The sequence below is a fragment of the Pararge aegeria genome, chromosome 23 (assembly GCF_905163445.1).
Source record: "Pararge aegeria chromosome 23, ilParAegt1.1, whole genome shotgun sequence".
In the NCBI taxonomy this organism is placed as follows: Eukaryota; Metazoa; Arthropoda; class Insecta; order Lepidoptera; family Nymphalidae; genus Pararge; species Pararge aegeria.
This window is the reverse complement of record NC_053202.1, coordinates 860,633-875,096: the sequence shown is the minus strand read 5'-3', so window position 1 is coordinate 875,096 and position 14,464 is coordinate 860,633. Positions and strand designations below refer to the sequence as shown.

Genomic DNA, 14,464 nt, shown 5'->3' with positions numbered 1-14,464 from the left:
TGCAGGGCATATTCCAGAACCTTAGAATGCCAATTTTTATTTCTTCGTTTCGTTGGTTGTCCTACGAATATATTTATGTCTTGTTCCATATGGTTTTTATCATCCGCTGAACGACATAATAAGGCTTAGTTATAAGGGATTTAATTTTTGTTTTGATCAAAAAACAAAAATTAAATCACCTCTTGGATAGCACATCCCAAAACAAAAATTATATCCCTTTCACCACCAAGATTCACCACTATTCACCACTGCAATACGCCCTGTCCTAAGACTGGTTTTCAGGAACTGAGGAACTTTTAGTGGAAGATTTTTTTTTTTTATTTCAGGTTAAAGAATCATTTATTTCTCTTAAAGAAGAATTTTACATATTCAATTACAGAGAAATCAATGGATCTAATATTATTTATTATAATAAACTTATTATTAGGTATACATATAAATTATTAAAAATCTACCCTCAGAATCTTCGATATCCGTAGATTGCGGTATGCGAAGTTGCCATAGTCTAACTATAAGCGGTATTACAATTGAGATAGTATGCGATGTTTTAGCTTATGTTGAAAAATTTTAAACGACTTTGCATTTTTCACTTCCTTGAGTAATTTGTTGTACAGTTACACACCTTCAAATTTCACATTTTTTCGCCTGAGGCAGCTTCTTAGACGTATAAGTAAAATTATTTGAGATGAAGATGTCGAGTATGTGTCTAGATGATGAGCTTAAGAGTAGTCGGCTATTAATTAGGATTTAGGATGATAATTATGTGTTCATATACTAATCGAATCGCGATTTCAGACCAGTTCAACAACCTCGCAGACTCCTTTCAGTGCAGCTAATAACTGTAAGGAAATCCTGGATAAGCGGCTACAGGTCCGATGGGAAATACAGGTGAATAAACTGTCATTATTATTAGCTTGTATCAAATTAAATGAGAACAAAAATACTAAGCTTCATTTCACCATCAAGCTGAACTCAATAGTTTATGATAGTATAAAAAGCTTGGTTTATTAAAACAAGCGAACGGTGACATAAGATATTAATTGCAATAAAAAATAAAAAAAAGTGTATTTTAAGATTTTATCGTTTTTATTAGTGTTTTTACCTACACTTAGAGTGTAGGTTACAAACACTAATAAAATTATAAAACAATCTATGTTTGCTACGTGCATCTATGTTTTTATAGCTAATATTTCGGAACAATAAAACTTTTAAATATGTAATAGCAGCTAGTGCAAATCGAGCTTTTACCGGCCAATTATCATAACCGACAGATCATTTATTTTTACATGAACTGTTACTTTTTCATGTGTCAGTTACACTAATTCGGCGGTAAAGGCTCGATATTTCGGTACCTTACTTCAAGAGTCATGGTTTTCAATACATTTGCTATAAAAATTCCCAAGAATCAAATTAAAGTCCACAAAGTTCGATAATACTGTTATGTAGTAATCATAGTATTGGATAGAAGCAGGCGTTATTTTGCACATTTAATCCATGATATATTATGATAATTAAACTTAATTTGCTATAGTTCGCGAAAAGCAGGAGAATCTGTATGGTGTTATTTATAATTTCTTCAATCTTTATACGCCACACCAAACAGATCTTCGGCAATGTACCCTCTACGCAAGTTTCGCTCCGAAAACGGAGCATCCTCAGGAGATGTTGACTTTACAATAAATTATTGTAAAAACTCAACCATCATAGATATTAAGTTTATTGAGAATAACAAACACATGGACAATACAATAATCATGTAGGTACAAGATGTTGCCCGCGTTCTTCGTCCGCATTACTGTTTTGTTTAAAAATCCCGTAGGAATTGTTTTTATTCAAGAGACAAAAGTCTACGTCCTTTAAAATATGCCTATGCCAAAAATTGGCTGCTCAGTTAGGGCTTAAAGGAAGGACAAAAAGACAAATATACTCACATTCCCATTCATAATATTTGTAAGGATGATACATCCAGTCTATTCCGGAAGGAAGCACTATTTTATAGGCAAATGTATTGAAAAACAATAAAATATCAATCAAGTTATAGTACCATTATATATTAATCAAACTCTTTTTGTTTTCAAACATTTCTCACGAAGTAATTAGTTGATTGTTTTTCATTTACAAGCGAGTGATAGTGAGCGATATAAAAAGGTAAAAACATTGAAAAATGTATTATTTGGATATAACACAAATTATAGCATTTAAGCTGTCTAATATCACATAATAGATGGCCGATTGTCGCATTGGCCCTTAGGCCTTGGCCTTTTAAGTCTAAGGCCGTGGGTTCGATTCCCACAACTGGAAAATGTTTTGTGTGATCAACAGTAATGTGTTTTAGTGTCTGGGTGTTTATCTGTGTATTATAAGTATTTATGTATATTATTCCTAAATATATATCAGTTATCTTAGTACCCAAATACCTTATTAATCGTCACAATGAAACATATAAACGTCTGAATTCGCGTGATTTTTCTTACAATATGCACGACTAGGTTTGAATCCATTGAATTAAGAATATACAGAATCCTCGTTATGGTATGCAGTGCATTGTGTCCAAAAAATGTGAAATTGCCTCGCACACGTCTCACTTTACACCCGCAGAATGTTACTAGCACCCAAACTTCCCATTTTATGGTGAATGTTTAGAACATTAGAGGTAAAAAAACTATTGTCAACTTCTAAATGATATGAAGTATGAAGTGGCTAACCGTGTGTTTGAGAAACCACACTAAAGTCGAGTGGTTGATGCTTTATGATAAATTGGTCCTGTAACCGGTTTCACCGACATAGCTCAAAGGATAAGCAGGTTGAAGTGAGCGGGTCATCTGTCGTAGGACCGATGGCCTTTAAGGCAGACGCATTATGGAATGGAGACCGCGATTCGGTAAGCGCAGTGTGGGATGATCTCCAGCCCGCTGGACACATGCCCTTAAAAACGCGACTGGAAGCGGCTGGATGGGAAAGGCGGAAGACCGTGTGTGGTGGCGCGCTCTTGGAAAGGCCTATGTTCAGCAGTGGACGCTTGTGGGTTGTTGATGATGATGATGATGTTCGGTTTCTGTATATTCTTAATTCTGTGTTTGAATCCATTCGGAGTTCTTGTTCATTAATTTTATTTCATTAATTTCATTTCGCGCGGCGCGACTTTTGAAAAACTGTCAGTGTGATGTGTAGCCACTTGTAATATGCATCTCAGGTTAGTTCGGTTAGATTCAGGACCCTATAAAAAAATGAGAGAATAACCCATCTTTTTATAATTTTTATTAGTGTTCTACCTACACTTCAAGGAATTATCAATTTTATAAATTAAAAATGCATATGCGTAACCGACAGGATTCGAACCTGCGACTCCATCGATGCCGAAATTAGTATATGCTTTTTACATTAGTCTTATAGAGACTATCTAGTAGGAAATTATATAAAAATGAAGCAATGTGTCATCTCTTGTTTCAAACGTGGCTCATTGTAATATGGGCCTTTCAAACGTAGATCGAAACTGCAACGTTTCCCACTAAGTAGCGATAAGGCCGCCAAATTGTATACTGCGCGTTAAATTTTAATTTACAACTTATCTGTATGTTTATGTGGTGTACAATAAACGTACCTACCTCTTCATTCATTCATAAATCTTATATTATAATATTTATTACGCAATTTGTTTGTGCACCCGAAATACAATCCCACTGGGACGATTAAGGCGTAACTTTCGGGGGTCGTCAAGTTTTCTGCACGCTGCAGTTTTTCCCCCACGTTTTTGTTAATTGGTCCATAAAGAATATCCGTTTTCCGTGACACGATATAAAATAAAAATACAAAAAAACTTTTTAGCTATGTAATAAAGTTTCGTTGAAAAGGATTCAATCAAGCAATTCTTAAGGTCGTATGGATGCAGATTGCTTTACTTAACATGTGCTTGTAGGGTGACCATGTGCAAGTGACGCTGTCAGCCCGTCTGCGCAAGGAACAGTACATGGCATTTGGATTGTCCGGTGCGGAGGGAAGGCCCGCCATGCTCGGTGCAGACGTCGTCGTCGCTTATTGGGATAGCCGGTAAATTGTAGTCTATAGCTTACGTAGCTTTTGATTAATACTCCAAAAAAATAAAGGGAAAGAAGTCCGCAGTAGTAGGTTCAAGGGGGCCGAAGAGGCGGGGAAGAGGGACGGGGGTCTGGGGATCTACATAGTGATTTAGTCAGCAGTAATTATTCACCACTAAATTACAAAATCGGATGAAATGGACCAGACACACAACATAGAGCAGCAAACATCCAATGTCATCGAAAACTGAGAATGATTGATTCGGGTGTCATGGACTGACTGTTAATTGGAATTAATATATGTACCAAAAATTTAAAAGAAGTTTGTTTTGTTCGTAATATTACTTAAGATTAAAAATAGTATCATACTCTTTGTTGAATACCGTGTCAGTAAAGTTTATTCAAATGAATATTATGTTCGTTACAGTCCTATTCCTTATTTCTAGACTTAAAACTGCTGCTCATAAATCAATCTACTGTACCAATGTTTATGTAAGCATGTGGGGGAGGGCTTTGCTTACTTTTGCTGACGAGGAGTGCAAAAAAAATCTGCTTACGTAATACTTGAACGGCCCCAAGGGTGTTTTCAGACACGGACCTATTGAGCCAAATGCCGGTAGCTTGGTCACCAGAATTACACCAAAACTACTGGGAATAAGGCTAGCTGACACGCTTAGCATTGGTTTGCTTTAGAAATTTTCAGTACACTTTGAAGTCAGGAGTACCTACGGAAAATGGAAAGATTAAGGTTGTAAGATAAGATAATAAAATAAATAAATTCTCATGCTTGAGTATTTACTCAATTTATTTATTTTAATTTATATTAGTGTGCAAGACACACAAAAAATACAGTAGAAGAACAAAAAAAAAAACATTGAAAGAATTGTAGGTGATAGAGATTTTAATGGTCTACCCTCTGCGTAGGAATTCCTTCTTGGGATTTAACTATATTAGCACTGAGCTTATTTAAATTTATAATTTTATTAGTGTTCTTGGACTAAATATTAATTTTATAAAGTGCAGTCTCTCTGGGAATCGCGGTCGAGCTATGTACCCCGCTCATTGCCACGACTCGTCGAGGGATGCCGGCTATTTAGTTTTAAGTAAGTTTGATTATGAGCTACGTCGTTTAGCAAAAAACTCATTTTTACAGAACAAACCAACCACGTGTGTCAGACTACACCATAACCCACTTGGCCCAGTGTGACGGAGAATTGGGAGTATGTCCGGATTCCAGACTTGGTGGAAGTAACGACGCAGTAGTTGGTATGTATTATAATGGGAAGAATATTTTTTCCTTTTTTTTTCGACACAATAAAGGCCCGCTGAATGAAAGTATTCTATATATTCTTAGTTCAATGTAAGAAGAAGAGATATTTTTCAGTACAGATAAATAATAAAATAATTACAGTAATGATTATACCATTTTTATGGAGAAATCTGCATAAAATTTATTCAACTCAGCAGTTCAGAAGGTGACAAAAGTGCTATGTAAATATTGAATTTAAAACTTTTTCATTCCCAGTATCCGGCAGCCAAAAAGGTGGTGTAACAACCATTACCTATCGGCGTCCTCTCGCAGCATCAGAACCAATCAAGGACCGGGAAATTCTTACGACGCGAGCTCAGTCCGTAATCGCCGCGTTTGGTCCTCTCAACGCCAGATACGAAGCTAATGCACATTCGTTTATGGATACCACCAGGAGTGATGTCCAGCTTGATTTTGGTGCTCAGGTTTGTGTTTCTTTAGTCTCCTTAACTGGACTGGATGGCCGCGTTTAAGTCACTATGGCCTTAAATAATGACAGCTTAATAAGAATAGTGGTTGCTTTGGTTTCAAAAACAAATGCGTGGCGCAAGATGGTTGGTATTCCTCGACCGTACGTTTTACCAGAACATTTTTTCCACTGCCATGTAAATTGTGTAAGCAGCTTCCATCTGTAGTTCCACAAAGTTTCAAATGGTGTTATTTAAATTGAAATGAAGCAAAATTTGTTACACTCCGCAAAATGCAGGAGAATCGGTATAGTGCAATTCATAATTTCTTCAATCTTTAGGTACACTCCATATTAAACAAATCATCGGCAGTGTGCCGGAGCATCCTCAGTAGATGCTATTAATTGTAATTTTAACTTCTCCTGAGGATGTTCCGATGTCGAAGCGGAATTTGGTGTGGAGTATAAAGATTGAAGGAATTATAAATTGGATCATAAAGATTCTCCTGATTTTCGCGGAGTTTAGCAAATAAAGTATCTTTGTTACTGTAGTACATCTCTGTGACCGAGCACTTCGACTTCACTTTCGGGGGCATACTTCGAATCCCAGCACGCACATCTAACTTTCCTTAATTATGTGCGTTTTAAGCAATTCAAATATCACTGTTATAACGGGGAAAGAAATATCGTGAGGAAAGCTGCATTCTTGACAGTTCTTCATAATGTTCTCAATGGTGTGTGGAGTCCACATTATCATGTTGATGACTTGTTTGTTATAGAACGACAATAACTGCATTGGCCTGGCCGAGCTGGACGCAGGTGGTCCGGAACCATGGCCGCCACGCGTATTGGTTGGCGTTAGCAACTTTACCGCTCGCATCGGCCCCGCTGGAGGCAAACGAGGGTACACTCCTATCACTGGTGAGAATAGCGCACATCAGCAATTACAACCGTCTCTAACTGATCATTTAAGATTCGATGAAATCGACTCAAAAAAATGTGGCTTAGTGAAAGTTTGGATGGCAGATTTGCGCATTGGACAGCGACCCTGCTTTTAGAGCTCAAGGCCTCGAAGGTTCGATTCCTACAACTGGAAAATGTTCCTGTGAGGAACATGAATGTCAATCTGGGTGTTTTTTGTATGTATATTATAAGTATTTATGTATACATTATATATATGTTATATCATTCATAAAATGATTCATCAGTCATCTTAGTACCCATAACACAAGCTACGCTTAATTTGGGGCTCGTTGGCGATGTGTGTATTGTCGTAGTATATTTATTTATTTATAACTAATCATTTGAAGCAAGATACAAGGCAAAAGGGAAAAAACTTGACTCTCAACAAAACTTGGCCCTGCGGTTTAATGAAAGTACCTGGACACTATTCAGCTCTGCTGTGTCAGGTTCAGTGAAAAGTGCGGGTGACCAGATTAATCGCTGACCTTCGTGTAAGACGTAGAGGTAAACGGTCACTAATTAGGGTTTCTATGTTGCTGCAACTCCGAAAAAATTATCTGCGAATACTAATAGGTATTCCCGGATCATTTACAGACGTCGATTCGATTCGTCGACATTCTGGAGGTCTGAATTGTAATAATAAGATATATTTGAAAGTAAGGTAATATCTTCGATGGATTTCAATAAAATTAATAAGTATTTTGTATTTAAATTTCATGCAGACAATGAGATTTCTAGTGGATTTCTTACCTACGGTAAATATGCATTTATTTTAAAAGGCCACCTATTATTTTATAATTTATGCATCTTGGGATTTGTTTACTTAAGCGTAGAACTATTATTTTTTAACGGAAAGATATTATATTATTACATTTGTACTTGTATTGTTTGCCTAATTGATTTAAAATTACGTTATTACCTATTTCTGATTATTGTATTTTTATTTTTAAATTGTAATGTAATTTCTATTTTATTTTTAGAACATTTTCACACTGTTGGTGATAGTCGATTGTAAAGGGACTGTTTTATTAAATGTTCACTTGTTGTGTACACAATTGGACGAATACATATTATTATTATAACAACGAAAGCTTACAGGAAAATCCTATTAAAAAAATACCCGACAAGGTTATGAGCTCTGCTTAGACCAGGGCCCTTTTTGAACCTTCGTAGTTAAGTTGGCGAACGAAGTTATCACCATCTCCTTACAATTATATACTTACTTCATAAGTGCCAGTGATAAGGCCTACATGAAAAAATCAATTTTGAACTATTGGATAATGTCCAGGTCATCCATCTTGGGGGATCGCGTGGTACATTAACGATCTACTGATTCCCGAAATCTACGTGGAACGCGGCAAATCGTACATATTCCTGGTGGAAGGCGGAGACGACAGGACCAACCCAGCCAAGTACGTTTTTACTTACTACGAAATTTATTTTAGCGATAAATTGATTATTTTATGCCCACTACAGCACGGCTAGCATGGGCAGGAGACAATTATCTCCCCGGGGAAAGAATAAAAATGTATCTTCTCACACAGCTTTATCAACTCTCAGAGCACGTGGAAATAACATCCACATAATATATGTGTACAGCGGTGATAGGACTTCGGTATCACTATCGTGGCGGTGGGGCCGAGTTCGAATCCCAGCACACACCTCTAACTTTTTTGTGTGCAATTAAAATATCACTTGCGTCAACGGTGAAGGAAAACATCGTGAGGAAACCTGATTGCCTGAGGGTTCTCCATAATGTTCTTAAAGGTGTGTGGAGTCCACCAATCTGCACTGGCCCATGGTGGACTACGGCTTAAAGACATGGTGGACTCTCAATGTAAGAGGAGATCCGTGCTTTGTAGTGGGCCGGTAATAGGTTGATAAGATGTTATGTGTTATAAGATAAGGGGGTAATCTTCTCGTATTCCATGTTCCCGTGCTTTAGCAGGTGGACAGGTTAATTATATCCCCTGTCAGGGGATATAATCCGAGGATGTAATTTTGTTTTCTGCCTATGTCAGCCCTGCTGGGAATGGATTTGGCCTTACCGAAGCGTAAGCATGTGATTACAGACTGGTCACAATGGAGGAACGTAGAGCCCTTTGACAAAAAGAGGGGACGCAGGACACAAAGATTGATAGGGAGGGGGTATCCTCTCAGAATGAGAAGTGCTTAGGCGTAGTAAACCACGCTGGCTAAGTCCGGATTTGTGCACTCCTCACGCCTTCGACAACTGTACTTCCATGTCGCGTTGACAACTGGGTATTTAAATTGTCAGTGGACAGACTAGTTCAAACACCAACCTGGGCCCTGAAAAATACTCAAATTTAAAATACAATGGAATATGGAATAAATTCTCGTGCTTCTCTAAAAGTGGCTCAATTGGTATATGACCCGAAAGAACAGTCAAGTTTGAATATTGGATAGAAGAAGGCGTTATTTTGCAAAAATCAAATTAAGCTAAATATTTATAGTCTACTTTGAATTTTTTTTTTTTCAGATTTCATCCGTTCTACATAAGCGATTCATCGGAGGGTGGGTTCGGTCAAAAGAAAGAAGAGGATCAGAGGAAACAGCGAGTGTTTGCCGGAGTGGCCTACGACAATGAGGGGTACCCCTACCCAACTACTGGTAAGTTATCCTAACATAAGTAATATAAAAAAAGTTCATATTTATGTTTTGCGTCTGAAATAATTAGTTTAATCCAAATCTTCGGATGGCGGAAACATTTAGTAATATTGGATAGAAGCAGTCGTTACTTTGCCGAATGATATATTATGTAAATTAAGCTTAATTTGCTATACTCCGCGAAAAGCAGCAGAATCTGAATGGTACAGTTTATAATTTCTGTAAACTTTAGACTCCACACCAAACAAATTTTCGGCAATGTACCCTCTACGCACGTTTCGCTCCGACACAGAAGCATCCTTAGAAGATCAAGATCCTTAGAGACTACAATTAATAATAATAACTTTTTTTGGATACGCTTCTAAATTAATTTTCCCTTTTTCCTTATTTTTTATTGTATTTATCACGTTCATTTTTATGACCTATTATGAAATATCAGAATCATACAGGTACAACAACTTAGAAATTAAAACTAATCCCATAGTAATGTCTGTAAATGAATACAATAAATGTAACGAACTTTCAAAAAGGCAACTTTCAGAAACTTACACACAGAGTGAGAGAGAGGCGACAGCAATTATGATTGCACTGGTAAAACTAACTAATAGTAGTCTCCCGCCTCTCCTTTGAGAGAATGAGAAAGAGAGTGGGGAGGGACAGAGAGAGATAGAGAGAGAGAATGTGATCAGTATTAAGCGACGTGTGTTAAAAAATTCAAAATTAATTTACTTCAAGTAGGCCTAATATAAGCACTTTTCGAGACGTTAAATCCTTTGTTTATAATGACTCTATCACCGGTTCGGAAGGAAGTTATTATTTAAGGTTATTAAACTTGTACTCACGTTTTTAGTTGGACGCTACTGTGAGTGGATCCACAAAACGACCGATCAGTCGGCGACGTCCAAGACCTTTGAGGACTACATGCAGACGTTACAGCTGGAATGCAGTGATGGAGAACCAGCTGTTCTGAACTGGACGGTGGCTCATGAGACACCGGACCTGGTGTACTATCAGGTAAACTAAGCAACTAAAACAGCAATACGCTATAAGATTAAAGTTAGGCTATTCATCTATTTATCGCTGGTAAACTATATCCTCGATTTCTTTTCAGTAACAATTACTACCGGTACATAAATTAAAATTAATCAAACGATAGAACAGTTTGAACTGTAGAACAGTTTCATGGCGGGATTTTAATTCGACAAAAAGCAATAAAAGCTATTTCGTTACCTCTGCAAAAATAGCAAGCAAAATAATTAATGGAAGATAATAGTTAAGATGCCATTCTGAAACATTATATTCAGATAGCTAGCCTTAATTTATTCCTTTCATTGGATGGATGAAGCAAAATTATCTTAATGATTTTATAAATTTAAAATAAATATAAAAAAAATTCGGAACCGACAGGATTTGAGCCTGTTACTCTGTGACAATCTTGGCCTGACTCTTACCAATTAAGCTACGGCTCTCCTACCGTCGATGCCGAAAGTAGTACATGCCTTTTACATCAGCCTTATAGCGACTGTAAATTAAGAATTACTGAAAAATAATAAATTTATAAAATTGTTAACTCTTCCAAGCGCTGCGCAAAACGCTGTATAAAATTATCTTATTGAATTAAAAAGAAGCAATGAACACAAACTGATTCCGATTTTTATTATTTAAATATCAGCAAGAGTATCTACCTTTTAAAATAATTTTGTTTACCTACCTAATTAACAATTTAATTCCAGTGCTATACACACAACAACCTCGGTTGGAAGATTCACGTAGTAGATCCCGGGACACAAATTAACATCCCCGGCGATAGAAGTGCAATCATAAACTTGGCGCCATTTTCGCCGCCATCTTACTTCACAGTGACAGCAACACTTGTAATTTTGCTCGCCTTTACGACGTAAGAACGTTCGAAAACCCACAGCGAGCTCTGCTTGGAACAAAGAGGAATGAAACAGAAAGTTTTTTTTATATAAATTTTAAATTTGCGAACGAGAAAGACATTTTACTTTTTACGTACGTATATTATTACATAGTTAATACTTGTATATTTTAAATTTAGGTTTGCTATTGCTTACCAGGTATATTACTGGATGTTAGTTGAAAAATAATACAACTATACTGAATGTAACGGTGACAATAAATCATTTGTTTACATAATATGTAGGGTATACTTGAAATAATTGACAATAAATCGTCTTAAAATAGATTCACATAAAATATATATAATATATGTATGTATAATAATAAATATTTTTGAGTGATATATTATCGACTGTCGTTAACATCATTAATTTACAATAATAAAATTAAATGTAGTTTACTAAAAAATAATGTAATTTTTCGAAAATACCTACTGAAAGAAATATGACAATAAAAATAATTTTTAAGGATATTTTTAAAATAACCACGTAATGTTAGTGTTTAATTAAACGCTGATATTACGATGTGAACGGGATAATTTATGTCTTAATGCTAGTTAACAATGTTACACAAGTCGTTACCTTGTTATAATTATACTAGACCAGTGGCAGTCAAGCAGACTTTGGCGTTACGTTTGGCTCTTCACAACTTTTCTGCCATTAAATTAAATTATTTTTGGCATGATTAACGCTGAAAATATTTCTGAAACCATAGAATACTGAGAAGAGATGCACGAAAAAACCAGAAACAAAAGGTAGACTTGACAACAAGTAATGCCAACCTTACGGGATGTTAGGATACAAAATGTCATTCAGGTGTAAAATGTAAATGGGTCTGCGGTCTATAGTAATGAACTGTACTCAATTATGTGAGGTCAAACCTATAGATTATGTTCAATGTGTGCAAGAAGTAAGTAAATTGGTCGTCGATTAATTTTTGATGTAAGCTTGGGAAAAAATTGAAATTAATAGTTAAGCTAACACTTTTGTATAGCCACACAATCGATCGAATCGATATTGTATAGGTAACATAACTCAACGTCACTGATACCCGACACGCATCTCTATATTTGCGTAATTATTGTTTAACGTTGAAAATAAATATATGAGATTTTTTGTGAACCCTTAGTCAACTAATATTTTCATGATATTCTGAATATAATAACTGCCCGCTCTAGGATCACCGGTAGACTCGATAACCCTTTTCGATAATTCTTACCTTGGCCAACGAATTAGTTTAGCCATCCAAAGGGGCAATGCTGCCAGCATCTTAGGAACTGTGCCTCGCTGCGGTGGTTTCGAGGACGTTTTAGATTTTATTCAGTTTTAAATAGTTTATTTTAGGTTATATTTATATTTTAAAGAAACAATATAATAACCCAATACAAACTGTGCGCTTAAAGATAAGTCTGACTATTAGTATACTGAGCGATGAAATACTAAGAAATTAATATAAATTTTCAAAAATCGCATTAGCATGAAAAATATTAAATGGCTCACCACTGGTAAAAATGGTTGACACAATTTTATTATAAGCACTGGACATAACTAATCCCATTCTTCTTGAATTATATACATACTTAAATACCTTTTTAGACGATTCATATATCATATAACCATGAAGTATTTATATGTATCTATATGTGGAAGAAATAGACAATAATAGACTGTCTGACAATAATATAACTTAATTAATTCCATTCCACTTAATTAATTGAGACTTACAATTAGTATTTACTTTACGCGTTGTACTGAATAGTTAAATTAAAATAAAAATGGCTGAGAAAATTAGTTTTAGTTGAAAATTAGCTATTTTATTACACCAAATATAAACAGGGCTCTTATTCAAAACTACCTACATTCAAATTCTATCTGACACGTAACTGTAATTTTGAAAGCTTGAATGACGTCACAGAAATAATTTCGCGCGCAGATGTTATTTCAATGTCATAGACAATTGGAGAATAGGGCCCTTAAACATGTTAATTTCATCAGTAAAAGGGAAAGTGTAAGAAATCGAAAATACAGCGGAGCTCGCTTATATTATATAATGTACAGGTAATACTTGATAAATAATGTCAATCTACTTAATATCAATTTCATATCAGTCATTTAATACGCGTTTGTGCGACTATCTTTATACATAATGTAGAATTTGGAACATAACAGTTTTAGAATTACCTAAATAAGGCATTTAAATGAGTACATATTATTATATAATGTGTGTATTGGAGACCTTCGGTGATATACTAAATACTAGAGCAGGCATGTCCAACGTAAAATAACATTTGCGACAAGCTTGACGTAACTAAAAAAACAATTTCGATATATTTTGAGATATGTTTGTCGCAAAGAAGTGATAGATGCATACACAGAGGGCGTGACAATGATATAAGTTATTCTAGAGTCCTTGGATACACAGGTGTTTTGAGAAAGATTTATTTTTAAATACCTCGTACCTCCTCGTCGAAAAGGTTTCAGCAAATTATTTTTCTATTAGTTGTCGTAAATTAAACTAAGCTAAAAATAGCTAATATACAAATTATAAAGATTTCCATTTAAATATAAGAAATTCAGTATTGAAACATCTCGATTTTAAGAGAAAACTTAAAGCCTCCACAAAAGTTGTATATTTTATCCCCCGCCGGACGGAGTGGTTATGTTGATTAGATGTAGGTGCAGATTGTCTTTGTGCCACTACGTTGACCACCTGTTGGTAAGTGAAGATAGTAGCAGAATAACATGTTAGGGTTATGGCAGTTATATTGAAACCCATAATCCATGTTTTGTAAGCTATGTTCCTAAGCTGACCGTACCGCTCAGCAGCTCAGCAGCACATATTTTTCGTAAGATAAAAAAGTCTAAACACTGTCGAAGAATCACATTAGACTTGATCAGAGAATATTCAGAAATGCTAAATCTCCAAATTGTCTTGAGATCGACAAAATAACGCGGAAGTAAAAAAATATGTAAATTTGTTTAGGATTTAGAAAAAAAACTAATGGAATGATCTGTCATAACTCTTATACTGGAACTGGCTAGGCCCACCTTAACAAACGTCAAAAGCTTACTGAACCGCTTGTCACGTCTTGTAGCCCAGTAACCATAAAGCGTAGGGCCACAACATATTACGCGATGTCGTATCTAGTGCTTAGTATATTATTGCTCTATAAGAATAAAGAAATATTATTTTTAATACAGTCGC

At 35.6% G+C, this 14,464-nt stretch overlaps 1 protein-coding gene across 4 annotated transcripts in view; it reads left to right on the top strand.

Annotated features, from left to right (window-relative positions):
• Positions 1-11,281, top strand: part of LOC120634256 (protein Skeletor, isoforms B/C) — a 51,149-nt gene extending 39,868 nt beyond the window's left edge. For 2 of the 4 annotated variants that reach the window (XM_039904742.1, XM_039904741.1), the window contains 10 exons: positions 796-888; positions 3,917-4,047; positions 5,188-5,300; positions 5,560-5,768; positions 6,529-6,670; positions 7,435-7,467; positions 8,001-8,124; positions 9,213-9,343; positions 10,191-10,354; positions 11,074-11,281. In XM_039904742.1, coding sequence (XP_039760676.1) covers positions 796-888; positions 3,917-4,047; positions 5,188-5,300; positions 5,560-5,768; positions 6,529-6,670; positions 7,435-7,467; positions 8,001-8,124; positions 9,213-9,343; positions 10,191-10,354; positions 11,074-11,241 — 1,308 coding nt within the window. In that variant the 3' untranslated portion in view covers positions 11,242-11,281. The remainder of the gene's footprint in view (positions 1-795; positions 889-3,916; positions 4,048-5,187; positions 5,301-5,559; positions 5,769-6,528; positions 6,671-7,434; positions 7,468-8,000; positions 8,125-9,212; positions 9,344-10,190; positions 10,355-11,073) is intronic. The other 2 variants (XM_039904744.1, XM_039904743.1) reach the window with 1 other exon arrangement.
• The last annotated feature ends 3,183 nt before the right edge of the window (positions 11,282-14,464 follow it).